The sequence below is a fragment of the Ambystoma mexicanum genome, chromosome 3p, assembly GCF_040938575.1.
Source record: "Ambystoma mexicanum isolate Mex_15411 chromosome 3p, UKY_AmexF1_1, whole genome shotgun sequence".
In the NCBI taxonomy this organism is placed as follows: Eukaryota; Metazoa; Chordata; class Amphibia; order Caudata; family Ambystomatidae; genus Ambystoma; species Ambystoma mexicanum.
Window position 1 is genome coordinate 835,834,890 of NC_090925.1, and position 27,011 is coordinate 835,861,900.

The 27,011-nt window shown below is 47.5% G+C and overlaps 1 protein-coding gene across 1 annotated transcript in view; it reads left to right on the forward strand.

The window, feature by feature from the left end:
• LOC138580963 (syntaxin-1B) overlaps positions 1-27,011 on the forward strand; it is a 509,119-nt gene that overhangs the window by 329,254 nt on the left and 152,854 nt on the right. Inside the window, exons 2-4 of the mRNA XM_069651921.1 lie at positions 3,885-3,959; positions 21,589-21,688; positions 22,185-22,259. Of these exons, the coding sequence (XP_069508022.1) occupies positions 3,885-3,959; positions 21,589-21,688; positions 22,185-22,259 (250 nt within the window). The remainder of the gene's footprint in view (positions 1-3,884; positions 3,960-21,588; positions 21,689-22,184; positions 22,260-27,011) is intronic.

Consider the following 27,011-nt stretch of genomic DNA (forward strand, 5'->3'; position numbering starts at 1 on the left):
TTTAATTCCACTTTAGCAACAAAAGTTCCAATACTACAGAATTATTCAACAAGGCTTTTCTTCTTTCCTCTTGTGACACAAATAACTCAAAATAACTTCTTTTTATAAGCCAAGAACACCTTCTTAGTTCATTAGGATCAACAGAAATTGTCTATTTCAGGATTATTCTGCAACAGTTCATATAACACTTGCTTAAACAATGTTAGATAAATCTTCAGCAATGTGGGTTTGTCAGGATGAGTCTGTAATATTTCAAAAAGACATCTTAGTGGTTCTACCACTTTATCTTTATGACTTTTCACCACCACCACACAGTACTTAATCAACTTCCACCTGGTTCACTTACTGCCAGGCCTACTATACTAGAAAGTTATCTTCTCTGGTGTAATCTCCTGGCAGAACAGAACACATTGTTACACAGTTCTCTGACCTGGTATACTCTCCTGCCAGGTCAGAATAAACTACTAACTATAAGTACTTCTGTGGTAGAGGTTAACTTCCAACAAATTAGAAATGTTCCTGCTTCACAATATCAAGTTTAAGAATTTCTTCTGGAGAAACAGGAACCACACTTTTGCTGTTTGTTATACATCTGTGATGGCCACAAACACGACAGAGGATGCTCCACTCCCGTTGAATGCCTTTTATCAGAAGGACAGCCTTCCTGACACTTTTGTTTCCCCACTTCCACGTTAACCAAATGCTGATAATGATTCAGTCTCACTTTAACACTTCTTTGGCTTCGACAATGTGGGTTTAAGGCAGTTTCTCTTAGGAGCTTCTTTACAATGTGGGCAATCAGTTTTACAAACATTAGATTTGTGAATTGGCTTCTTTTGGCTTTGGCAGAAGTTGTTTGTATCAGCTTGTTTTTTAAACGGTTTAGTGTTCAGCTTTACTTAAGTTCAGTGTTCAAAATATGTTTGGTTTCACCCCTGCACTCTCTTTACAACAGGTTTATGCTTAGGGCACCCTGGATCGGCAAGTGGGCAATTACGAAGTGCTCTGGGGTCACAATACCATAGAGAACTCACTGGGTCTGGCATTCATGCCTGTTCGCTCCACTGCCTCCAGAACTTCTGATTCTGCTTCTTCGCGTAGTCCATCAACCTCCTTCTTTTGACTTCCTGTGGCCCGCCCCACTCATCAAAGGAGCGTTCCCTGCTCCAGAGGGTCTCTGGTACTCGCCTACCACTGGAGACTGACGCAGCTGGGGGAAAACATTAAAAATGTACACTTCCCACAGTGAAACCTCTGAAATTAGAATTGCTAGAGGAAGAGACCCTCTCAAGACTGGCAACCTCCGACAGTGGTCCCGCTATCTCTGCACTAGTCCAGTTTCTGCTTCAGCTGCAACGTGGAGAGACCACGGCTACTCCGCCTCCTGCTGCTACTCTCCTCCATATCTATTCTCTTGGCTCACACCTGAGGGGGTCTTTTAAGACTCCCAGTCGCCATCAGGTGTAGGTCATTTTCATTAATTAACTGCACTTTGCAGTTTCGTGCCTCTGTTGCTCTCTTCATCATCCCATTACTTTGGAAATTGTGGGACTTGAAGTCCACAATGAACAACCAGTTTTTTTAATGGAAATATTAACACCACATTAATTTCCTTATTTAATTATAAAGGAGTATCATAATGATTTAATTAAAAATTTTGTTTTATCGAGGAATAAAGATCTTTAGGGCCTAAATGGGGAATATTTATTAACCCATCTTTACTATTCCTCTGGGAGTCATGGGATTTTTCACCTCTGAGTTTCCTTGATTTCTTTGATTTAAAAGGGGTTTTAATTCTCCCAATGCATAAGAGGTTAGAAATGTTTTCACCCACCTTAAGATAGTCAACTTGGAAATGTAAAAGCTCTCTCTGACAGCAGGCCATTACATATGTTTGAATCACTGATTCTTCCCTAGAGGAAAATAAATACTGCGTCTCATCCAATGCAGTCCTCCTGTCCACTGGGGCCCTTCTCCTCCCAGCTACCCACCCCCAGGGTCAGGATCAGGAAATGTCTGCCTTTCCCTGGCCACCTGGGAGGAGACTTTAGACAGGGTCTTTGTGAGGACTCTGCATGATTCATCACATAATTCACAATGCTAGGGGGAATGCCTCTTTTTCCCTGGCCTCTCTTAGGCTTCTTATAATGCCAAGAGAATGACTCCCTTTGCTTGGATTTTGCAATCTTCGCAAACTTTAGTACAATGTTCCCAAGTACCAGGGGGTATGCTCTCTTCCCCCAGCCTTTCTCTCACAGCCCACCTGGTTCACTCCCCTGCCAGGTACTGTGCCTGTGAAAATGACTTAGGTTACTCTTCACAGAATGGTGTGAGTCCCAGACCCATGAGATTCTCTTCCGTATGCCGCAGACCTGGTCCTGGTTTGCTATCCTGCCAGGTAGTGTGACTATGAAGATGGCTTTGGAGGCAGTCTGTTATCTGTTGCTAGTCCCATACCTGTTCCTTATGACCTCTCCGCCCCTTGGGGGACCCACCAACCGTCCAGCTACTGGGACCTCTCCATGCTTTTTACCGGTGACCTCCGGTTGTCTGTGGGCTGCTCTTCCTCACTTGGGCTTCTCACGGTCTCCCCACAAACCATGGCATCCTTAATGCATTCCTCTTCTCCTGGACGGTGCTCTCCTGGTCAGTTGGTTGTCCTGCCCTCTGCCTTCTTCTCTGCTTGGACCATGGTGGAGTTACCAGAGACACCTCTGCTGGTGGCCAAGTGTCTCGGCCTCTGCACTTCTGGCATCTCCCTTGCTTTGGTGCATTCGAAGTTCCCGGCTCCACCAGGAAGGATCTGATAGATCATAAATTCCCTCTTTCCTTTCTATCCTCAGAGTGTACTTGTTTGTTTCACATCTTCTGGACTGCCCATGTTGCTCTGCATCTCCTCCCCGTCTCAGGATTAATGTTCTTACTCTCAAGTGGGTTTCTTTCGCTCTTCATTGTCCCAGTTTCTGTTGGTGATTCACAGAGGTAATCCCTACTTTTCCTCGTCCCAGTACTTTCTAGGGAGGTCATGTCTTTTTACCCTACAAAGATTTTTACACCATTTCTGTCTGCATTTATCTCTATTTCTTTTTCTGTAATCTTTTCAGCCAATGACCTGCCATGCCTGTTTGACAACTTAAACACTCGAACAAGAGACCTGCATTGCCGTTTTTTAATCAATTTTTTGAAATAAATACTGGAAGGAGAAAGAGCGATTTCCATCTGTGTTCATGGGTACAAATCAGTAATAATGGAAAATCTGGTGCCTTACTTATAAGCGATGCAAATGAAAGATGGAGAGTTTATGCCCTGAACCCTTCCCAGGAATCTTCAATACTCTCAGCCCTACCACTACTCTTCTTGGTAACAGCACCTATGTCCTCAGCTCCCACCTTGGCATGGGTGTAGGCAACACACGGACAGTCGATATGTTTCTGGAGGGGCGGGGGTGGGTGGTTGGGGCCCGCTATACTGCAGGATCTTCTTACCGATCCATGGTGGGCAAGGTTTCCTTCAAAATATTTTGATAACATTTATAAGGCACTGTGACAAGGAAAAGCAACACTTAGAGTAATGAAGATTACTTGCAAGTAATCAGTCTATTCTTTTCATGGGTTCAGTATTTCGGTTGTAATTCATTTCTGGTTGTACTTTTGTGATGATCAGTGTCCGTTTTGGGCTTGGATGAGGCCCACGGTGCAATGATGTTGGGAGTGTAGGATTGCCTTTACGGCTGGGTCCTCCATTTGGCTGCTTTCATTTCGACATAGACATAGAGGGAGAGGTGTAAGAGTGCCGAAGAGGCCGCAGGGTGGCGACTCAGAGATGCATATAATGGTGCCATATAATGGTGCCATTGACTAACCCAAGGTCTTCTTCCCTTGCAGGCCAAAGACAGTGATGATGACGATGAGGTGGTGCACGTGGAGCGAGATCACTTTATGGACGAGTTCTTCGAACAGGTGAGATGACCTGCATCCTAGTCCTGGCAACATTCCCGCATTGCGTACACCGCTTGCCCCTTCCAACGGGTAGCATTGCCCACCGCCCACGGCAGTAAACTCATTGTATGCCTCCACAACACTGGTGTCGCTGATGGAGCCACCTGTTCCCTGTAGGGAATGACAACTCAGCGAACGATCCTCTGAGCTTGGCAGTACACAGCTCAGTGCCCCTTCCACACCATCGTCAAAGCACCACTCAGTTCGTCCTCTTCCATGGGGCGATGCAGAGCTTCATGTTGGTGCTTGGTAATACGTGCAAGACCCAAACTCCTTGCCCTGTTATGTGTGCGGGCCGTTAGAGAAGCACGCACCTCTGCGGCCCGTGCTGGCCTCTGTGTGAGAGCAAAGCGTTTTTTTCATCTCTGCTACACGTTGTCTACCTGTCTTTATTTATCTCTGCTGCATGTGCTGCACCTGTCTTTATCTCTGCTACACGTGGTGCGCCTGTCTTTATCTCTGCAACACATGCTCACCTGTCTTTATCTCTGCTGCATGTCCTGCACCTGTCTTTATATCGGCTACATGTGCTGCACCTGTCTTTATCTCTGCTACATGTGCTGCACCTGTCTTTATCTCTGCTACATGTGCTGCACCTGTCTTTATCTCTGCTACACGTGGTGCACCTGTCTTTATCTCTGCTGCATGTCCTGTACCTGTCTTTATATCGGCTACACGTGCTGCACCTGTCTTTATCTCTGCTACATGTGCTGCACCTGTCTTTATCTCTGCTACATGTGCTGCACCTGTCTTTATCTCTGCTGCATGTGCTGCACCTGTCTTTATCTCTGCGACACATGCTCACCTGTCTTTATATTGGCTACACGTGCTGCACCTGTCTTTATCTCTGCTGCATGTCCTGCACCTGTCTTTATATCGGCTACATGTGCTGCACCTGTCTTTATCACTGCTGCAAGTGCTGTGCCTATCTTTATCTCTGCTGCATGGGCTGCACCTGTCGTTATCTCTGCGACACATGCTCACCTGTCTTTATCTCTGCTACACATGGTCACCTGTCTTTATCTCTGCGACACATGCTCACCTGTCTTTATCTATGCTGCATGTGCTGCACCTGTCTTTATCTCTGCTACACATGCTGCACCTGTCTTTATCTCTGATACACGTGGTGCACCTGTCTTTATCTCCGCTGCATGTGCTGCACCTGTCTTTATATCGGCTACACGTGCTGCACCTGTCTTTACCTCTGCTGCATGTGCTGCACCTGTCGTTATCTCTGGGACACATGCTCACCTGTCATTATCTCTGATACACGTGGTGCACCTGTCTTTATCTCTGCTGCATGTGCTACACCTGTCTTTATATCGGCTACACGTGCTGCACCTGTCTTTATCTCTGCTAAATGTGCTGCACCTGTCTTTATCTCTGCTACATGTGCTGCACCTGTCTTTATCTCTGCTACATGTGGTGCACCTGTCTTTATCTCTGCTGCATGTGCTGCACCTGTCTTTATTTATCTCTGTTGCATGTGCTGCACCTGTCTTTATCTCTGCAACACATGCTCACCTGTCTTTATCTCTGCTGCATGTCCTGCACCTGTCTTTATATCGGCTACATGTGCTGCACCTGTCTTTATCTCTGCTACATGTGCTGCACCTGTCTTTATCTCTGCTACACGTGGTGCACCTGTCTTTATCTCTGCTGCATGTCCTGTACCTGTCTTTATATCGGCTACACGTGCTGCACCTGTCTTTATCTCTGCTAAATGTGCTGCACCTGTCTTTATCTCTGCGACACGTGCTCACCTGTCTTTATCTCTGCTACACGTGGTGCACCTGTCTTTATCTCTGCTACACATGGTGCACCTGACTTTATCTCTGCGACACATGCTCACCTGTCTTTATCTCTGATACACGTGGTGCACCTGTCTTTATCTCTGCTGCATGTGCTGCACCTATCTTTATCTCTGCTACACGTGGTGCACCTGTCTTTATCACTGCTGCAAGTGCTGTACCTATCTTTATCTCTGCTGCATGTCCTGCCCCTGTCTTTACCTCTGCTGCATGTGCTGCTCCTGTCGTTATCTCTGCGACACATGCTCACCTGTCTTTATCTATGCTGCATGTGCTGCACCTGTCTTTATCTCTGCTACAAATGCTGCACCTGTCTTTATCTCTGATACACGTGGTGCACCTGTCTTTATCCCTGCTGCATGTCCTGCCCCTGTCTTTACCTCTGATGCATGTGCTGCACCTGTCGTTATCTCTGCGACACATGCTCACCTGTCTTTATCTCTGCGACACATGCTCACCTGTCTTTATCTATGCTGCATGTGCTGCACCTGTCTTTATCTCTGCTGCACGTGGTGCACCTGTCTTTATCACTGCTGCAAGTGCTGTACCTACCTTTATCTCTGCTGCATGTCCTGCCCGTCTTTACCTCTGCTGCATGTGCTGCACCTGTCGTTATCTCTGCGACACATGCTCACCTGTCATTATCTCTGATACACGTGGTGCACCTGTCTCTATCTCTGATACACGTGGTGCACCTATCTTTATCTCTGCTGCAAGTGCTGCACCTGTCTTTATCTCTGCTACACGTGGTGCACCTGTCTTTATCTCTGCTACACGTGGTGCACCTGTCGTTATCTCTGCTGCGTGTGCTGCACCTGTCTTTATTTCTACTGCAAGTGCTGCACCTGTCTTTATCTCTGCCGAAAATGCTGTACCTGTCTTTATCTCGGCTATAGGTGCTGTACCTATCTTTGTCTCTGCTGCATGTGCTGTACCTGGTGTCTGTGTGAGTGATGCGTGCACTCCTCCTGCACGTGCTGTAACGGCCATGCCAGTGAAGGATGCGGTTGCCTGCGATGAACTAGTGATTGGGAATGTGTCTGAAGTAGGGCATGTGGTGTATGGATGTGGGATGCTTGCACTGTGTCATCCCGCGTGCTGTACTCGTTATATGTGCATGACGGATGCGTGCCTTCCTGTTGCCTTCACTGCTGTGTCGCTTCTGCAGGGCAGCGAGTCTGCTAGAAGCCTGGCCTGCCACCGCTCATGCTATGCATGCTCTGTTCGTAATTGCATGTTGCACTGTGGCTGCCTCTGCCATGCATGTCTTACACGTGTACGCTGTGTTACTGGCTCAACATAGCGTAACTTCGGCCAAGTTTATGGACTCTTTGCACCTTGGGGATTACAAGAGAAGGCGGTGAGGTGGGGGTGGGTTGTAGGGCTATAGGGAGCCGGGTAAGATTGCTCTCGTTCAATGTTTACATGTGTAGGCCTGAAGGCTCAGGCCCCTTGTCGTGTACAGATCTAAAATATGTTGCGACCTGTCTGGTGCAGTGGTTGTTGTGTTTTCCAGGATGGTGATGTAAAGTGTTTATGTTGTTACCTGTAGCGTCGACGCATTAGAGCGGTGTTAAGAATAATGTGAAGGGTTGTGTTGATGCCTTTGTTGTGTTTAGGTGTAGAGGGATGTGTGTTTAGCTGATGATGCTCCCAGTGTTAGTTTGTGTTGTATGTTGAGATGTAGGGATGCTTACGGTGGGAGATTGGATGACATAGACGATGTTAGTTGTCGTACCGTGTCCAGAAGGCCACTTAGAAAGCTACTGCAGACACATTTGTCGACTTTGCAAACAATGACAGTCCACATTAATTACACCCATAAAGAGCACTAATCTGTGTATCTCCATTAAACATTCAAATGACATTATTGTGTAGGGAATTTTCTGAGAATGTGAGAAACGTTGCCATTATTGCTATTACACACGATGTTAGGGGAGAAGGCTAACGGTGTCTCTTTCGTGCCGTTTTGTCGTATGCCGTGTGTGTGGGGGCAAGAGGGTTTGCTTGCAAAGCAGCATTCTGTGTTGCTGCCAGTTGATATCTGTCTGTAGTCTACTTTTACGCTTGAAAGAAATTAGCATTGCTGCTGCATGTCCTCTGCCTGGTGCCCACGTGGAAGCGTGGAGACAATTCCGAGGAACTGTTTGTGGTGCTGAAATTCTCGAGGACAGGCGGGGCTCCATAATGATTGCCAGATTACTTATGGTAATCATCATGCCTCCCAGTTCTTCCGACTCATCACAGTCCTTACCAATTGAAGGCTGACTGCCTTATCAGACAGAAACCTCACAAAAAAGCCAATACTTTTTGGATGATTCCCTTACCGGATATATACCGCTCCCTTTACCCCCCTTCCTGTGTTTTTAGACCAAGAAAGACATGGGCCCTCATTACGACCTTGGCGGAGGACCATGGTGCTATTAGCACCATGGTCCATGGCGCTAAGGTTGCAATTCCGCCATGGTGGTTGGCGGACTTACCGCCCCATTCCGACCTTGGCGGGGCGGTAAGTCCCCAATCCCCATTTACCCTTCCCCATTTTTGCCCCATAGGGCATAATGGGAGTGGGGAAGGCGTTAATTACGCCACCGTAAATTACGGTGGCGTAATTAACTCCATGGTCCCTTAGCGCCATGGATTTTAACACCTGCTAAAAGCAGGTGTTAAATCCGCCATGGCGCTAAGGGGCCTCGTACTCAGGCGGTAAGGGTCGGCGCTGTTAACGCTGGCGTAAACCCCTTACCGCCTGGGTCGTAATGAGGCCCATGGACAAGGTTGGGAGAGGAGGGTGGCCCGTGGGGACTGTGACAAGTTGAGTGAACTAGGAGTAATGATGAGTAGCATACGTAATTTGGCAGTACCTTCTGTTGTCCCTTAATTGGCACAGTCTTTACTATTTGAAGATTTCGCAAGCAGTAATATAACCATCAATCGCTGGAGAGATCCCGGCTTTGTTGGGGTCAGTTGGGCTACAAATCATACATTTATACCGTCACTTATAGTCTGATTACCCAATGGTTCTTTTTTAGAAACCTCAAATTCCTATAATTTACAGACACATCCCACAGCAGCAAAATCACCACGTTTATGTAAGTTCTTGCCACTTGGGATGAGAAGGGCCTTTGGTCAGATAACTGATGCCACAAGTAATGCATCTCTTCTGTATAGTCAGAGGTTTTACCCATTAAATGATTTGGCGGATGTGGATTGACAAAACTGCCAGTCAATTAACATCACCAAAAATATGGGACCCATGTGAGAGCCTGGTATTGGACAAATTGGTAGGGATAAAAGTCTAAAGGGCCATAATTGTCATGTCAACGCCTTGGCAAATCGAACCACACAAGCTACTAACCTTGCTACAAATCGCAGTGTTACCACTACTGAGGTCTACAATCAGCCAGGTACTGCTCTTTGAAGAGATGGCAGCCGTAGTGACGATAGTGATAACAAAATAATTGGGCAAGCAGGATGGGGGCAACAGATGAATTAAATATTCCACGTTTAATCGAGGGATTGTGCCCTAACACAAACTATATACAGATTCAATTGGCTGCACCCAGAAGGGTGACACTGAACAATGTACACGAGGAGTTGTGCAGATACTTTCATGGAAGGAGGCGGGCATTTGTTGAAACATAAACTATGCCAATTGGCTTGACTTTGTAAACATTTATGGCATTCAAATGTTCCAGGAAACCTGGGCACTCCAATCCCCCACAATTGATGTTGTTATTCTTTATGAAATTAGGGCAAAAGCCAATGCTTATGAGTGACCATGAGGAGGCTTATCGGCTTATGTTTCCAATGGATTGTGTCCTCTCATGTATTCCTCACCTTTGATATATTCGGAAGTCTGCTTGCAGCTTCAGCAACATTTTACCATAGTATTGGGTGCCGTGCATCGTCAAGTCATGGCCCTCGACAGCCTCCATCCTGTCCTTGGCTGTGACATTGACACTGGTATTGCCTTGGTTCTATTTTTCTGCATGCTCAGAACGCATCGGACGGTTCATCACCTCTGCGATTTCTCATTGCGTATTTTCAGCAGTTTTGAAGTTCGTCGAAAATCTCTACACCGTAGAGCGATTTCAAACGGTGCTCCGATTATGGCACTAAAATGCCCATTACGAACCCACATCGGATCTGCCTGTGGTGTTTGGGTGTGGACCACAGAGTCGATGACTGCAGTTCCTGTCAGTCGATGACAGTGAAGGCCTTGAGGGAAAGGAAGGGGAAACTCCCCACAGGTACGCCCCTTTCTAAATCTCCTTCTACTATCCCTTCCAAAAAGAGGCCGTTGGATGAGTCCATGGAGGTTTCCCCTGTGAAAAAGCACTCTAAACACTTGAAGTGCTTGAGATCCAGATCTCATCATTCGTCCTCATCAGACAAAAAGACTAAGAAACTATGCCATTGTTTGCAGTCGTCTTCATCAGACTCTTCTCCTGAAAGATGGGTAAACTTTCCAAGTAAGTCGGCATCTTCTTCTGACTGGGACAAATTTAGTCTCCAGATGCTGGATGTTTTTCAGAAGACGGCTCCAATCACCCCTTCAAAAAAGCCCAAGAAGGCCTCAGACCCCACCACGTCTGGTAAGACCGGCAGGGTTTCTTCTGAGACCACTACTCACACGCTGAAAAGGCTGAGCAGTAAGTATCCTCTTTTTTGTTTCTTCGGAGCGTGGGAGAGCAGTCGCCGGTAGCCTGAGGGATCTGCAGGCTTAGGGAAGCCCTGCCTGGCCCTGCGGGCCTCCGTGAGTTTTGTTGCTACAATTATTGAAATTTTTGCCTCGCGCTCTGAGCGCGTTGTTGTGCTGCTTCCCCCTCCCACTTCCTGGTCCACCTCTCCCTTCCCGCCTCCCTGCCCGCTCACCCCCCCCTCTGATTGGCTGCCTGGCTGCCTCTCTCTTGGCCTACTTGACGGCTGCTCCCCCCGCTCGCTTCTTTGTTTCTTCGGAGCGTGGGAGAGCAGTCGCCGGTAGCGTGAGGGATCTGCAGGCTTAGGGAAGCCCTGCCTGGCCCTGCGGGCGTCCGTGAGTTTTGTTGCTACAATTATTGAAATTTTGCCTCGCGCTCTGAGCGCGTTGTTGTGCTGCTTCCCCCCTCCCACTTCCTGGTCCTCCTCTCCCTTCCCGCCTCCCTCCCCGCCCACCCCCCCTCTGATTGGCTGCCTGGCTGCCTCCCTCCTGGCCTACTCGACGGCTGCTCCCCCCGCTCGCTTCTTTGTTTCTTCGGAGCGTGGGAGAGCAGTCGCCGGTAGCATGAGGGATCTGCAGGCTTAGGGAAGCCCTGCCGGGCCCTGCGGGCCTCTGTGAGTTTTGTTGCTACAATTATTGAAATTTTGCCTCGCGCTCTGAGCGCGTTGTGCTGCTTCCCCTCTCCCACTTCCTGGTCCTCCTCTCCCTTCCCGCCTCCCTGCCCGCCCACACCCCCCCTACCCTCCTCACTCTGCCTATATCCACCCCTTTCCTGGGCAGCCCCCTGCCCGGCAGCCCCCTCGGCTAAGGGCCCCTTAGGCAAAGGGCGGCTCCTACGGTTGCGACTCCCTGTGTGTCTGCAGGTGTCCGCAGGGGACGCCAGGCACCTGCACTTCTTCTCCACCTCTCCCGGCCCACCCCATCTATTCCTGGTCACTTCTTCGCATGGTGTCTTCTCCTCACTGTGTCTCACAGTAGTGTTAACTAGGGTTTTTTTCTCCCCCAGCAGGATTCTCAAACTTAGGTGGCCTCTGTACCTAATACGCTCTAACTGTTCTGAATTGTGGTAACCAGGGTTTTTCTCCCCCCGTAGGATTCTCAAACTTAGGTGGCCTCTGTACCTTATACGCTCTCACTGTTCTGAATTGTGGTAACCAGGGTTTTTCTCCCCCCGCAGGATTCTCAAACTTAGGTGGCCTCTGTACCTAATACGCTCTCACTGTTCTGAATTGTGGTAACCAGGGTTTTTCTCCCCCCGCAGGATTCTCAAACTTAGGTGGCCTCTGTATCCAATACGCTCTCACTGTTCTGAATTGTGGTAACCAGGGTTTTTCTCCCCCCGCAGGATTCTCAAACTTAGGTGGCCTCCGTACCTAATACGCACTCACTGTTCTGTAATGTGGTAAACTAGGGCTGGCCGCTCTCTTAATGCCTGCGTGCTCTCAAATCGTCTGTCCTCCTCCCCCACTCCCTCCTACTCCATGGTGCTCTCTATCTCGCCTATCTTCTCTAACTGCTTCTCTATTGACTACCGTGCTCTCCTCACTAAATCTGGTAGGAAAAAAGTTTAAAAAGGGCATCCTGGTCTCCAACCCAGGCCTCCCTATCGCTGACACCTACACTAGTGCCTGCTCCAAGGAAACTCTCACTGACATCCTCTTTTTCGTGCCTTCGCCTGACCTATGGACCCTTCATATGGTCTCTGTGCTCTCTCCTTTCTTCTCTTCTCCCATTAATGGTGGCACCCGTTGGGATGTCCTCTTGGCCTCCTTCCACTCTTCTAAGGCCATCATTAATGTCTACGCTAATGGGACCGTCTTGGTCCAAGGCCCTCAGGCCAACCTTCACCTCTTTGATAGACGCTTCCAATGCCTCATTAACTTCCTTTCCTCTCCTGCTGGCACTCCTTGCCCACCGCATCGCCGCTCTCTGCCTCAACTTTCAGTGCTATGCGGACGATACCCAGCTCATTTTCAGGCTACCCTCGGCCTCCTCCTCTCCTTCCCTCATCTCTGACTGTCTGTCTGCTATCCAGGAATGGTGTGCCGCCAATGACTTCTGCCTTAATGCCAGTAAGACTGAGATTCTACTCATCGGCACACCCACTCCCTCCTTCCCTGCAGCTCTCTGGCCGGCCTCTCTTGGCCCTCTTCCTGCTCCTACCTGCACGGCAAAAAACCTCAGGGTTATCTTCGACTCCACACTCTCCTTCTCTCCTCATATATCTGATGTCTCTAAGAAGTCACACTACCAGCTGCGCCTCCTCAGAGGTATTCTTCCCTTCCTCTCCTTCCCCCAGAAGCTCACTGTCTCACGAGCCCTGGTTCTCTCAAAGCTGGACTACTGTAACAGCCTCTATCTTAATCTGCCTGCCTCCACTCTCCGCCTTCTGCAACTCATTCAGAACAGAACTGCGAGACTTGTCCTTGGCCTCAAGCCCAGGGACTGTATCTCTCCAGGACTGAAGTCTCTACACTGGCTCCCAGTGGCTGTGAGGATAACGTTCAAAACCCTCTGCATTGTCCACAAGGCCTTCTGGGGCCTGATGAGTTAATCTCAGAGGAGTCCAAATTGCAAAATCTTGTGGATGCTCTGATGGATGCTAATGGCTTAGACACCTCACCTGAGACAGATTTCCCCACTCCTGACTCTTCAAGCCATGCAGAAGTCTCATATAGATCGGTGATGAGTAAAGTCGTAGAATATCTAGGTTTGGGAAAACCAGCCTCAATCCTGGAAAAGGATGACCTTACAGACATGCTGCATAGGGAGCCCACAGGGGAACCTTTGTTATCCTTCCACACTGCATTAAGAACCAGAGTGTTGGAAAACTGGTTAAAACCAGATATGACACAGGTGGTTAACAAGGATCTGGCCAAGAAATACAGGCCTGTCACAGCAGATCCAAGTTTTCTATAAAAGCACCCCACTCTGAAAGCTTATTGGTTCAGGCAGCCATGTCCTCTTCGAAGACTGTAGCCTATCCTACTATACCCCAGGATAGAGATGATAAAAGGTTTGATCTTAGGAAAGAGGGTGTTTTCCGTAGGCAGCATGGCCCTGAAGGCCATTAATGCGACTTGTACACTGGCCAAGTATACGCACACCTTGTGGAACATAATAGCTTTGGCTGTGGAGCATATCTCTGAGGGGGAGGAACGAGTTATTTATTTTTTTAACCGTGTGCAAGACGGCCAAGGATGCCATGTGCCAATTTCTCTAGTCTGGACTAGACTCTGCAGAATCGGTAAACAGAACTATGGCAGTGAGTACTGTCGCCAGAAGATTCGCTTGGTTGAGAAAGTCAGGCTTCACACCTGACATCCAATTATGACATGCCATTTGATGGCTCCCAGCTTTTTGGCTCCAAGGCCAATGAGAGCCTAGACACATTACAGGTATGCAAGGCAGCAGTTAAGTCACTGAGAGCAGCGATATGCCAGCCTCAACAATCTCAAGGGTCTTCCCACAGTTGGAGGAGTCGTCCTTTCCGTTTCTACTCATCAGTTGCTAAAGGAAGAGGACAAAGAAGAGCTCTGTGTGGCTCACAAGGACGAGGAGGAAAACCTCCTCTTTCAGCCTCTACTTCTTTGTCCTTGGCTTCAACAACAACCCTAAGTCGCCTTTGAGTCTTTGGCTCACGGGAATGTGGTGGAGGGCAGGCTGACTCAGCATTAGAAGAGTTGACGAGGCATAACCTCCCATGTTTTGGGCACTGCAGACTAGGAAACACCCCTAGATTGTCCTCGAAGAGGCCACGCCTTGAAGGATCCAGATCCGCTCCTCTTGCAGGAGATTCTCAACCTGTTGGAGAAAGGTTCAATAGTGTCAGTAGCTGTGGCGGAGAGGAATCAAGGTTGGTACTCGCCTTATTTTCTAATCCCCAAAAAGGATGGATGACTGCGACCCATATTGGACTTCAGATGCTTGAACAAGTTCCTCATTCAGGACAAGTTCAAGATGGTTACTCTTTTTCAGATTTTTCAGGCTCTTTGACTCCAGTATTGGTCGGTGTCATTGGACCTTCAGGATGCTTATTTCCATGTGCCAATTCATCCCAAGCACAGAAAGTACATGTGTGTTGCTGTTGGCAGCTCTCAGTATCAGTTTTGGGTTCTGCCATCTGGGCTCACCTCAGTCTCGAGGGTTTTCACCAAGCTCATGGGGGTGGAGACAGCAAGTCTAAGGAGGGAGGGGATTCACATCTACCCCTACTTAGATGATTGGCTGATCAGAGCTTGTTCTCCTGAACATGCTTAGGATCATCTCAGTCAGACTTGACACTTCCTCCACACGCTGAGCTTCTTCCTAAATTTGAAGAAGTCCCACTTGACACCACCTCAGAAGCTTCAATTTATTGGAGCGGTCTTGGATTTGTCCTCAGGGAAAGCCTCGCCTGTCCAATTCTACTACATCTGGCCCATCAGGGGCTTCAGGCTTCAACAGTAAATGGTTATCTAGAGGCGCTTTCTATTTGTAAGCGTTCACCCAATCAGGGTTCCTATTTCAAATTCCCTATAGTAGTTCAATTTCCAAAGGGATTAACGAATATCTTTGCCCTGGTCCCTTTTTATTATACCGGTTTGGGACTTAAATCTGGTGTTAAAGTTTCTAATGGGAGCACTTTTTTAACCCTTGCATTCTTGTCTACTCAGAATGTTAACCCTTGAGACAATTTTTCTAACAGGTGATTATATCAGCTCGTAGAGTCTGAGCTTCAGGCTCTTTCTTCTAAACCACCCTTTAAGACCTTTTTTAAGTAGACAGTGGTTTAGAGGGTGTGTGCTTCTTCCTTACCGAAAGTAGTGTCAGAGTTCCATTTGGCTCAGAAGATTGTGTTGCCAGCTTTCTACCCACCTGCTCATCCCTCTGAGGATGAGAGGTTACATTGCTTGGACCCAAAGAGGGCCTTAAGCGTCTGTATAACTAGAATGTCAAAAATCAGGCAAGATCACTAACTCTTCATGGGCTGTTCAGGTCACAAATTGGGACAAGCTGTCGCCAAGAAAACCATCTCTCACCGGATAATTTTATGCATTTATGAATGTTATTCCTCAGCTGGCAAAGATCTACCAAAAGGCTTAAGAGCGGATTCTATCCAAGGACTGGCCACTTCATCAGCTCTTCAGAGAGGGGTGCCCATACAGAAAATTTGCAGTGCATCAACTTGGTCCTCTTTGCACACTTTCAGCAAAAACTATTGCTTGGATTAAATGTCCGCCAGGAGACTGAATTTGGCAAGGCTGTGCTTCACAGCATTAATCAGCAAGAAATAATCTCCCCCACCCCCTTCAACATACTGCTTAGGGAGACTATGAAAAATGAGGAATAGATTGTAGGACACAATCCATTTGAAGAGCAAATTACTTAGCCCTGGTGATGTTCTTTCTACTGGATGTTCCTCCCACGTATTCCTCATCGCTCTCCCATCCTACCCCTCTATCTAAGTGAGAATGTACATATTTGTACGCCTTCCCTCCTTTTAACGCCTGGGTCATACTCTTAACATGGCTGAGCATTGGGAAGAAAAAACTAAAACTGAGGCAATGGGCACCCGCAAGCTTCTTATACCAGGGTCGACGTCACGGCCAAGGACAGGACGGAGGCCGCCGAAGGCCATGACCCGACAACACGCACTCGATACTATGGAAAATAATTATTGAAGCTGCAAGGAGACTTACAAATATATTAAAGATGAGGAATACATGGGAAGAAAATCCAGTCAAAAGAACATTACCAGGTGTAATTAATTTGTTCTTTGTGGCAATTAGACTGGGTCAAGGCAAAGCCTTAGCTCTGAGTAAGGATATTCTGCCAATGAGGTTGACCACAGTCGGTGGGGATCGGCTTGTGGTGATTAAATTTGATAATGCACACGGTGGTGGCTGCGGCCACTTTGCAGTCCAGGCCTGCAGCATCCTCTTCTACGACGGCTACTCAGGTTCTGGGGAAAGAGGATAAGCTTCTTGACTCCCTTGGGAGGAAGATTTTTGCCAACTCGGCCCTGCAACTACGACAGGCTAATGCAGAACTCGTGTTAGCGGGGGCGAATATGAAAATGTGGAAAGGTCTGTCGGAGTTTGAGGAGTTCATCCCGGTTGAAAAACTTGAGGACTTTAAGGTGGGATTGTCTGATGCCAGGATCCTGGCTGAAGATCTGCTGGAGGCCGTGGCTCATCATGTTGACACTTCGGCCCAGGGCCTTATGCTTGGAGTGGATACCTCTCGGCAGGCTTGGCTGCACGCCACCAAGTTCTCCGATGAGGTACAGGACAAGGTTTTGGACCTGCCGTTTGACGGCAAGGAGCTTTTTCATTCCTCAACGGATGTGGAACTGGCCAAAACAAAGGATAGGACCCAGACTGCCAAATCCTTGTCTGTCGGTAAAACCACCTTTTAAGACGCAGAGACCGTTGCCACAATCCCAGCCCTCCTCTGGTTTCAGGGGTTTTCTCGATCGATACCCCTTTGGCAAACTCCCGCCGGAGGCAGCAACGGAGTCGGTTTTTCTCCCGCTCCTCAGCCTCCTCCAGCCTCGTCCTCAGGTCGTGCCGCCACTGAAAAACCTGCCAAATGAGGGTTCTCTGCGCTCGCACGAGACCCCGGTGGGAGGACGCATTGCGTCTCATTGGGAGGCATGGCAGACTATCACTGAGGACCGGTGGGTCTCGTCAGTCGCTCGGGTGGGCTTCCGCTTACCCCTTTCCCCTAATCCACCCATCAATCCTCCTTTCCAGCAGTCGGGTTCGCCCTCCCTCAGGGCCGAGATTCAGATGTTATTGGATCTCAGGGCAGTGTAACCTGTTCCCCTATGTGAACGAGGGGAGGGCTTCTACTCCCGACTGTTTACGGTGTCCAAATCCAACCAGGCTGGCCTGCGGACCATTCTAGACCTTTACCAGTTCAATCTTTTCCTACCCCAATAGAAATTCAAGATGATCACGCCTGCTCAGATAAAGTCCTCTTTGCAGATGGGCCATTGCTCAGCGTGGTGGACCTTCAGGATGCGTGCATGCATATTCTGATCTGGAATCCACACTGGAAATACCTGCGTTTCTCTGTGGGAGAGGAGCATTTCCAGTTTTGAGTGCTTCCTTTTGGCCTCAGCTCGGCACCGCGTGTCTTTACGAAGATGTCGGTGATTGCAGCCCATCTTCGTCTACAGGGTATCCATGTGTATCTGTATTTGGACGATTGGCTGTTATGCAGCTATTGGCCGTTAAAAGCCGCGTGCGATCTTCAGTCTCTTCTCCAGCTCCTGTTCCACCTCAGGCTGTCAGTGAACTAGCGGAAATCTTCTATGACGGTCTCTCAGGACTTGATTTTCCTGGGTTTTCGCTGGAACACGATAGACTGCAGAGTTTACCTGACCGGGGACGGAATGGCGGATCTGTTGGCCATGTGCCAGATGTTTGCGCAGTAAGAGAGTATGTCGGCCTGGTGGTTCCAGAGGCTTCTGGGCCTCATGGCCTTGTGCGTATTGGCTCTGCCTTTTGCTCGAATCAAGATGAGGCGTACTCAAATGGCTCTTCGGAGTTGTTGGCGTCAGGCTGTGGATCCGGACTCCAAGTTGATATTGATTCCGGCTTCCATGAGAACGGACCTGGCGTGGTGGTCATCTCTCAGCAACCTGTCGGTGGGTGCGGGGTTTCAAGACCCAGCCCCGGTGGTGACCCTCACGACGGACTCTTCCCTTCTGGGGTGGGGTGCGATGTTGGATCTTCTTCAGGTCTCTGACCTTTGGTCGCCTCAGGACAAGCTCCTTCACATAAATCATCTGGAGCTTCTGGCGATTTTCCTAGCGCTCAAGGCGTTCAGGCCGGTCATTGCCAACAAAGTAGTCCGTATCCGCATGGACAATGTGGTGTCAATGTATTACATCAATAAGAAGGGGGGCCCCAAGTCTCCCCCTCCTGTGGATCTGACCATCCAGATTTGGCAATGGGCGGTTCAGCATGGCATCTGGCTGGTAGCAGTACACATCCCAGGCCAGCTGAATGTCACGGCGGATGCCCTCAGTCGGTGTACAGTGGTCAGCTACTAGTGGGAATTGCAAGCAGAGATCCTCTCACAGTTATCCCTGTGTTGGGGCACTCCGGAACTGGACCTCTTCGCAACATCGGCAAACAAGAAACTTCCTCTGTATGCCTCCAGAAATGGTCTGGGAGCCTCCTCTCTGAGGGATGCTCTCGAGATTCCTTGACACAACATGAGAGCCTATGCTTTCCTGCCTCTGCCTCTTATTCATCGGACGATTTGCAAGCTGAGGAACACGGTGAACTGTTCTCTTCTGCTCATAGCCCCGTGGTGGCCGGCCAGGTTCTGGTTCTCAGAACTTCAGCATCTGTCGGTGTGTGCACCGATCAGGCTACCGGTCGGTCCTGATCTACTTCATCAGAGGGATACACAGCTGCGGCACCCCTCTCCACAATAATTCAACTTGGCGGCATGGTGCCTGAGTTCAGGTCTTTAGAGCATATCAACCTGTCTGCTGATAACATGCGAATAATTCAGGCAGCCAGGAAGCCCTCAACGAGGTCTCAGTATAAGAGCAAGTGGCTTCGGTTCTGTTACTGGGGTATTACCCGAATTGTTCGAGTACAATTGTTCGAATGATACAATTGACCGAATTATAGGGGTCCGAATTGACCTTCTGCAAAATTGACCGTATGGTAATTTTTATATATATAATGGGTTGGGGTAATAATAATATAAGGGGATTGTGAGGGGTGTTGCGGGGGGTTTTCCCCTGCATATATATCCTAATTTACCGTTTAAATTTGGTCAATTGTGCAGAAGGTTAATTGTCATTCAGACAATTGTCATTCAAACAATTCGTATACAACCGTCACTGGTGCTTAGCCAAACAGCTGGACCCCAGGGCGGCGACGATTGACACGGTGCTGTCCTTCTTGTCTCACCTAGCAGAATCGGACGTTCATGTTCTGTCAAGCAGGATGTATCTTTTGGCGGTAGGCGCCTACCTGTCCACAGATCAGTGCTCTTATTCTCTGTCAAATCCAGTGGTTAAGAGGCACTTTGCGGGTTTGACACGTCTTTATCCTCCGTTTCGCAAGCCGCACCCGACGTGGGATCTGAATGTGGTCCTTACGGCGTTGTGCCATAAGCCGTTTGAACCAATGGCCACGGTGGACCTTAAGTAACTTTCGTGTAGGGTGTCCTTTTTGGTTGCCATTACTTCAGCAAGGCAGGTGAGTGAGCTCCAAGCTCTGTTGGTGGATCATCCCTTTTTGGTTTTCCACAAGGATAAGGTTGTCCTACGGACAAATCCTTCTTTCCTGCCAAAAGTGGTCTCTGATTTCCATATGAATCAGTCAATCTCCCTGCCGGTCTTCTTTCCAAACCCAGCTTCAGAAGCGGAAAGGGTTCTACATTGTTTGGATGTTAGAAGGGCTCTTAAGTTCTATCTGGACAGGACATCTGAATTTAGGAGCTCTTCTCAACTGTTGGTGACTTTTGGTAATCCACAAGGTAAACAGGCCTCTAAGGCGACTATCTCCAGATGGATCACTGCCTGTATTACAGAGTCTTACACTGTCCAAGGACTGCAGCCTCCTAAAGGTATTCCTGCACACCTATTTTGTGGCAAGGCAGCCGCAGTTGCCTTTAAGAAATATGTCCCCTGGGAGACCATTGCAAGAGCTCCAGATCTGATGCTCATTTTGGCCAGGCTGTGCTGAAGAACCTGTTTCAATAAGGGATTTTCCATCCACCCGTAGTTCCTGTGAGGAGTGCTTGGGAATCTCCCATAAGTATGGAGGAAAGCGGACGGGACGTAGGAGTATGACCATGTTACTCACTGTAGTGACCACCTTACTCCTAGTCCATAGTCCCCTTTCCTCCATACGCCCGCCCGCCGTCCCCTCTAATAAGGTTCCTCTATTATTGCTTAAAGGTCTCTGACCTTGCTATAGAAAAGGACTGATGAGCGATGCACAGAGCGGAGCTAAGATGGGCGGGGTTACAGCCGCATGCAGTACCCCGCGTAAAAGAGAGGAAGGACTAACATTTTTGCTAAATTTTGATGCTTTTATAAAGTGCTCCGGTCCCGTTCCACAGTACAGAGGAATGTCCCATAAGTATGGAGGAAAGACGACTATGGACTAGGAGTAAGGTGGTCACTACGGTGAGTAACCTGGTTAATATGAAGGGGGTGAAGTATGGTGAAACAACCCATAAAAGAAGCCTTGTATTAAAAAATAGGTATGTAGACCTTAATTTAGACCAAAACATGTCATTATTTTTCAAAAAAAGGTAGCAGGCGCTCCTCTCCACAAGGAACATGGCATGATAACCTGTTCTGAGATGAGAGCTTGCAGCACATGCTTTTTGCTCACTGTACCTTTCACAGATGGGAAATATCCATTTGCATATCAGTCTTTGTCCCACCCACATGGGCAGTCCAGCACCAAAATGCTACGGCAATTCCTCTCTGAACAAGAGTACCAACAGCAACCCCATACACATGTTTCAGCCTTGTTGGGCCTCATCAGTGAGGTGAAGCTGCGCCTCTTTGAGTACAGTGAGCAGGGAGTCCACGTCTGGTTGCCCCCAGGTAACTCAGGGTGACCATGTCATTATTTTGCCTATCTAAAGCATGTCTAGCACAACCGCTGAAAAGTTGTGTCTGACTGTGGTATTAACATGTAGGGAGAGAAGCATGTGTTCCTGAAATATTGTCCATTATGGCACGTCTGATGCTTAACAAATGACTAAAGGGTTTCAGCCATCCTAGCCTTTCTGAAGTATTGTTGAATGTGAAATGTCCCTGTAAATTCTCGGTCAGTGTAAGTTTGCATTGCGCAAAGCTTTTGGCAGTGGAGGTTAAGCAGATATGCATCAAAAGGAACTTATCTGAAATCATCCTCTGGTGCTTTTCAGATTTCCTTCGGTCTGAGCGCGCCTACCAAGAAAAGTGCCCGTGGTGGGATCAGGTGGCATGTAAATTGGGACACACACTCAGTGACAGAACATTTACGCGTGTGCGTGTGTGTCATGGTTCTGGCACATGTTTAGCACTGAAATCTTGTTACTCTGTCTGAATTTCCTGCCGTAGGTAGAAGAAATCCGTGGATGCATAGAGAAGCTTTCGGAAGATGTAGAGCATGTGAAGAAACAGCACAGCGCCATCTTGGCCGCCCCCAATCCCGACGAGAGTGAGTATAATTATCATTTCAGCTGGTGTGGGAGTCCTTCGCTATAACCTTTCCACCTGCCAGATTATTTATACATTATTTCTAAATGTATTTGCGGTGAGGAGGAGGGCTCTGGAAACGCACTGGAAAAGCATTGTGCCGCTGTGGCATCTGATGTGTGCCCATAACTCACTCTGCTGGTCTTCTGCAGTGTAATTTCCTTTCTCTATCCCAACTCGACTCTTATTGAGCCTCAAGTGATTGTTTTATTTTCTCACTCGTTTGCAGTCCTTCTTTCCTTCGACCATCGAACTTAATTCTCTACCTGCCTAACTGTTTGCTCCCAGTCTCCCCTTTCAGAGCCTACTCTCCCACCACCCCTCTGTGTTTATCGTCCTCTTTCTGTTTCTCTACCTCTTTTACTCAGCATGTCTCTCCATGGCTCTGGCTGTGAGGGGGAAGAACGCATTCGTCTTTCTCGTGGTTTCGATCAATTTAACTCTTTTTCTCCTTTCAGAGACCAAGCAAGAGCTGGAAGACCTGACAGCTGACATTAAAAAAACAGCGAACAAAGTGAGGTCCAAATTGAAAGGTAAAGGGAGGAGCTGCTGTGGAAAACAGCGGAACTAAGTTGGGTTGTCTAATATTTAAGGCCCAGCAGGACCCCAACTTTTAGCTCTTGTGTCTATCTCCCTACTGCATCTAGTTGATTAGGCATGCGTTTGAGATGTGTTTCAATGCCTTGCCATTAGATTACACATGCGTGGGCTTGGCAACACACCATGCAAATGGGTCAGTCAACCAAGATACGATAGTTCCATGTAGTGTTTCAAACGATCCAAGCAAACTGATTGGTGGCTCCCCCTGTGCTAATATTCAGATTTCTCGATCCCAGACCTGAAAGGTGGGGCAATGTGCAAATAGAAATCATTGCATTTATTACGATGAGACCATGTACAGCATTATTTAACTTTTGGGATGATAGTGTTTAATTCAAATCACTGGGGAGAAAGGTCAGACCTTATAGTAGCCCTTATATAGGCCTTATTTGCTGACAGGTGTTAACCTCAGGACTCCATCTCCCGAGCCAAAGCCATCGCACGTTCTCTCTGGCTACTCTAAGATCCCATTTAAAACTATGCCCCAACCCAACAGTGCATTAAAGGCAGGCCCTCAAAATATCCCAGCAACGAAATGCAACATTTCATCCCTGGCAACTCTCTTTGCTCATCCAACCAATGTCTACTCAACATTCACACACTATGCAGAAGCTAAAAGGAGAACATGCACAGTCCAATCCGACGGCGGGGAGCAGATCCCCAATAAAGCTGCAGAGTTCTCCTTCAGAAAAGTCTTAAAAGTCAGATATTCTAAAATCGAAATACACTTTCTAGTACTGAACAGAAAACACCCTTAAGTGACTCAAGCCAGTGAGTCATGCTAGGTGTCTTTCTTTCATTCATTCATTCATTCATTAATTCATGCATTCATTAACTCAGTCTTTCATCGAGCTTTAGCTTGTTGCAGTGGGACTAACACCTTGGATTTCGGCAGTGGGGAAAGGGACCAGCTCACAAAAGATTAGTGGCAGTCTTTCCCCATCATCTGAATCACTCGAACATGCCACCTTTTGATCAACAACAATTGTTTATTTGTGGCACAATGCACAATTGCTATGGAAAGATTCAAATAGGGCAATCATTTGCACACAATATTAAAAACATGCAAAAAAAGAAAACCACAATTTGATTTAATCCTTGAAACAATGCAAGACATTAACAATGTAAAACAAATGAGTATTATATTGCTCGATCAGCCCGAATGATCCATTCTTCCATTTCATGTTCAAATCTAGGCACCTTCAACTTATTATAAGTGAATTGTGTTTGTTAATATATCATTTACAATTAATGAGAACATGTGGGAGAGGGGGGTATTTCTATAGACTCCAAAAAGAGTGAGGCTCTCCTGTAGGGACAAAGGCCCAACCATCTGCCTACACAGTGAGGTAAAGCCAAAGGCCGACCACCTGCCTAAATGGTCAGGTAAAGCCAAAGGAGCGACCATCTGTCTACACGGTCAGGTAAAGCCAAAGGCCCGACCATCTGCTTACACAGTCAGGTAAAGCCAGAGGCCTGAACATATGCCTACACGGTCAGGTAAAGCCAAATGCCCAACCATATGCCTACATGGTCAGGTAAAGATAAAGGCCCACCCATCTGCCTAAATGGTCAGGTAAAGCCAAAAGCCGGCCACCTGCCTAAACGGTCCGGTAAAGCCAAAGGCCTGACCATCTGCCTACACAGTCAGGTAAAGCTAAAGGCCCACCTATCTGCCTAAATGGTCAGGTAAAGCCAAAGGCCCGAGCATCTGCCTACATAGTCAGATAAAGCCAAAGGCCTGACCATCTGCCTACATGGTCAGGTAAAGCCAAAGGCCCGACAATCTGCCTACACGGTCAGGTAAAGCTAAAGGCTCGACCATATGCCTACATAGTCAGGTAAATCCAAAGGCTCGACCATCTGCCTACACTGTTAGGTAAAGCCAAAGGCCTGACCATCTGCTTATACGGTCAGGTAAAGCCAATTAGCCAAAAAGTAGCCTCATCAATTCCTTCCTAAGGTCTGCCCTGTTTAGACCTTTGCCTCCTATTTACTCACATTTGCCCAACTCGCCTCTGGAGACAGCTGCTTGTCCAGCTCATAACAGACTGACCTCATTTGAAAGCCTGATCTTCCATATTAGTGGCAACATTGTTAAACTGTTCCTTCCACCTCTCTCTTAGCGAGGTATTACCAGTGCAGGCCAGCCTATCAAAACTCTGGTCTCGCACACTATCCAGCTTTCTGTTTTTAATACTCTTTAAGATGCCTGATGCCGCCTTTTTTGAAACAGCACAGGCACTGGCAGCATGGAAGGTAGGCATGACTTTTTAGGATGCATCATGAAGGGTTTCATAGGTTACAAGTCAGCCGACCTATTGCTGCAGACTGTTAATGATGCTGACTAGTCTGATCTAAATCTGCTTTGCTGCAAGCACTGTTGACTCACATTTTGTAAAGGCTAGTCATAATGTAGTGGCGCTTGTGACCAGGGCATATTTGGGTGCATCTTTGGTTTGTGGTTTTAGAAAAAAAATATCTCAAAAGTCCGTAAGTCACACGGATTTGTTCAAAGCAAAACCTTCAAGCATACCTCCTTGCCTCTGAGTTACCCACTTAGCCTACCTCTCATCTGCCTTCTAGCTAACATTTGTCCCTCACCTCTAACCCGCCCCTTTCCCTCACTTTCTCTGCCTCCACTCGAGCACTTCATCCATCATGGTTACATACCCAACACAGCTGGTCGTACGACCTACCTGCACAAAAAAATGTGCAATGTTTGTTGTCCTTAATCTGCCTGGTCAGAATGTCACTCAAGTCACCCCATTTTCAGAAGCTCACTGCTTCCCGTCAAATCGTTTGTGATCAAAAGAGCATTGTTCCTTCCTGTATATAAATAAAACAAAGAAATAACATAAATAATGATCATAGATTAGTTTTTATTCAGAGCCTTTTTTTCCTAAAGCAATTAAGGCAACATAAGTTTCATGCCAACAGGTACTTATTAAGGATCCTAAACAATCATTTGACCTGGTTCTCCATAGTGATGGCAACAAATGGTTATTTTCCTGTGTGCCACTATTTGACGATAGCTTCCTTCTGGCTGAAGAGTTTCAGGGAAGAGGAGATACAACCCATGCCGCTCCTCTTCGAGCCGGAAGTAGGAAAAAAATGAAAGATCAAAGGGAAGATAGACAGGACTATCTGTAAGTGACCGGCTTCTTGTTTGGTTATTTCCATTACTCACAGTGACAGGCCAATGGTTAACACTTTTCTTATTTATGTTAAGTACGTCTTCTTCCATCAGACGCCATGTACAATAACTCATAATTGAAATATCTTCCTGTGTCTCCACCGAAAATGTGCTCTTAGAAGGTCCTCTTGAAAGAAAGCACTTTGCATATGTTCCCTGTGGCCTGCTGGTTGAAGGCCTACAGTTCAGAAGGTCATCGTGCATCTCCTTGATGGAAGAAGTGATTTATCTTTATTAAATCCTTTGACCGTGGAAGGCAGGTGAGATGGCAGTAGGAACGTTCAGAAATATTTGGACTCACTTCTAGGGTGGAACATGTGTGCCCCCCTTTGGAGGTTCCTGATTCCAAGATAGTGGTCTTTCTGGTGCACAGTCAAACTCATTTCCTTAGTCCCAGAGGATATGGATATTGAAAGCGATTAGGGCAATGTGTGTTAGATAAACTTGTTACTCTTATTAGGGGAAATTGTTTGAATAAGAGCATATCGGCACGGTCTACTGGCTGGCAGATAGATTCTCTTGCACAGTCTCGCTCTGTTTCAGGCATGCACACTGATTCTATGATACTGGTAAAACGGCTTCCAGAAATACTGACGGAGAGGCAAGTAATGGCTTTGTTATATTCTCCTGTTTTTGGTGGAATTGACATGTTGGTAGATTACCATGTGGTGCTTGTCTGCACTATGGAGGGCAAGAGCTAAGTGCAAGCACAATGAGAAAGTGGCAAATTATTTTCTGTTAGCTTGCGTTAAAAGTGCATCATGTAAGACCCAGAGCTGGGTGTCAAAAAGAGGAAAGGATATGTCTGAGGTGTCGTTTGAACTCCTTTGTCTCTGCCACCGATTAAATACACTCTGCAAGAACCTAGGTATACCGTTAATGTTTGCAAGAAGAAGAGAGCCATAGTGCAACCAGGTGTTTCCTCTTCTTGATCAAGTCCATCTGCAGATTCGGTGCCATCTCAGATTTGGAGTGGGAGGGGTAAAGGAAAGGTTAAATCCAAGGACATAGTGCTTCTGAATCAGGAACATTTAAGGGAAAACCTCAGGGGCTTCCTGCAGGTTATTGCCAGGGTCCCTCTTGGGCCCAATATTGCAATAGTAGAATAAGTCAGCTGAAGTGTTGGCTTTGATGTATAGGGAAAGGTGGATAATAGTAAGTATGCTTATGCCACTCTCGGGCACAGCACTGACAGTATTAAACTAATTCAAGTATAGACTTTCCCAGAATACAGTTTTATGAGGAGGCACAATTGGGTGATGTGTTTCACTTGGATTTCTTGCCTCCAAAAATAGAGACGTAGCCAGAAATCATGTCACCCTTTTCCATTATTTGTGTGTCACTCTGTCCTTCTGAGAAGCTTGCTTTATCTTTCCTGTGAATCTTCTCAGGTTCTTCAATTTTTGCAAGAGGGCATTTTTCTTAAGTTTGTAGTTGGAACTTTATTTCTCCAGCGGGCAGCTATCTGGGCATTTTGGGAGACTTGGTG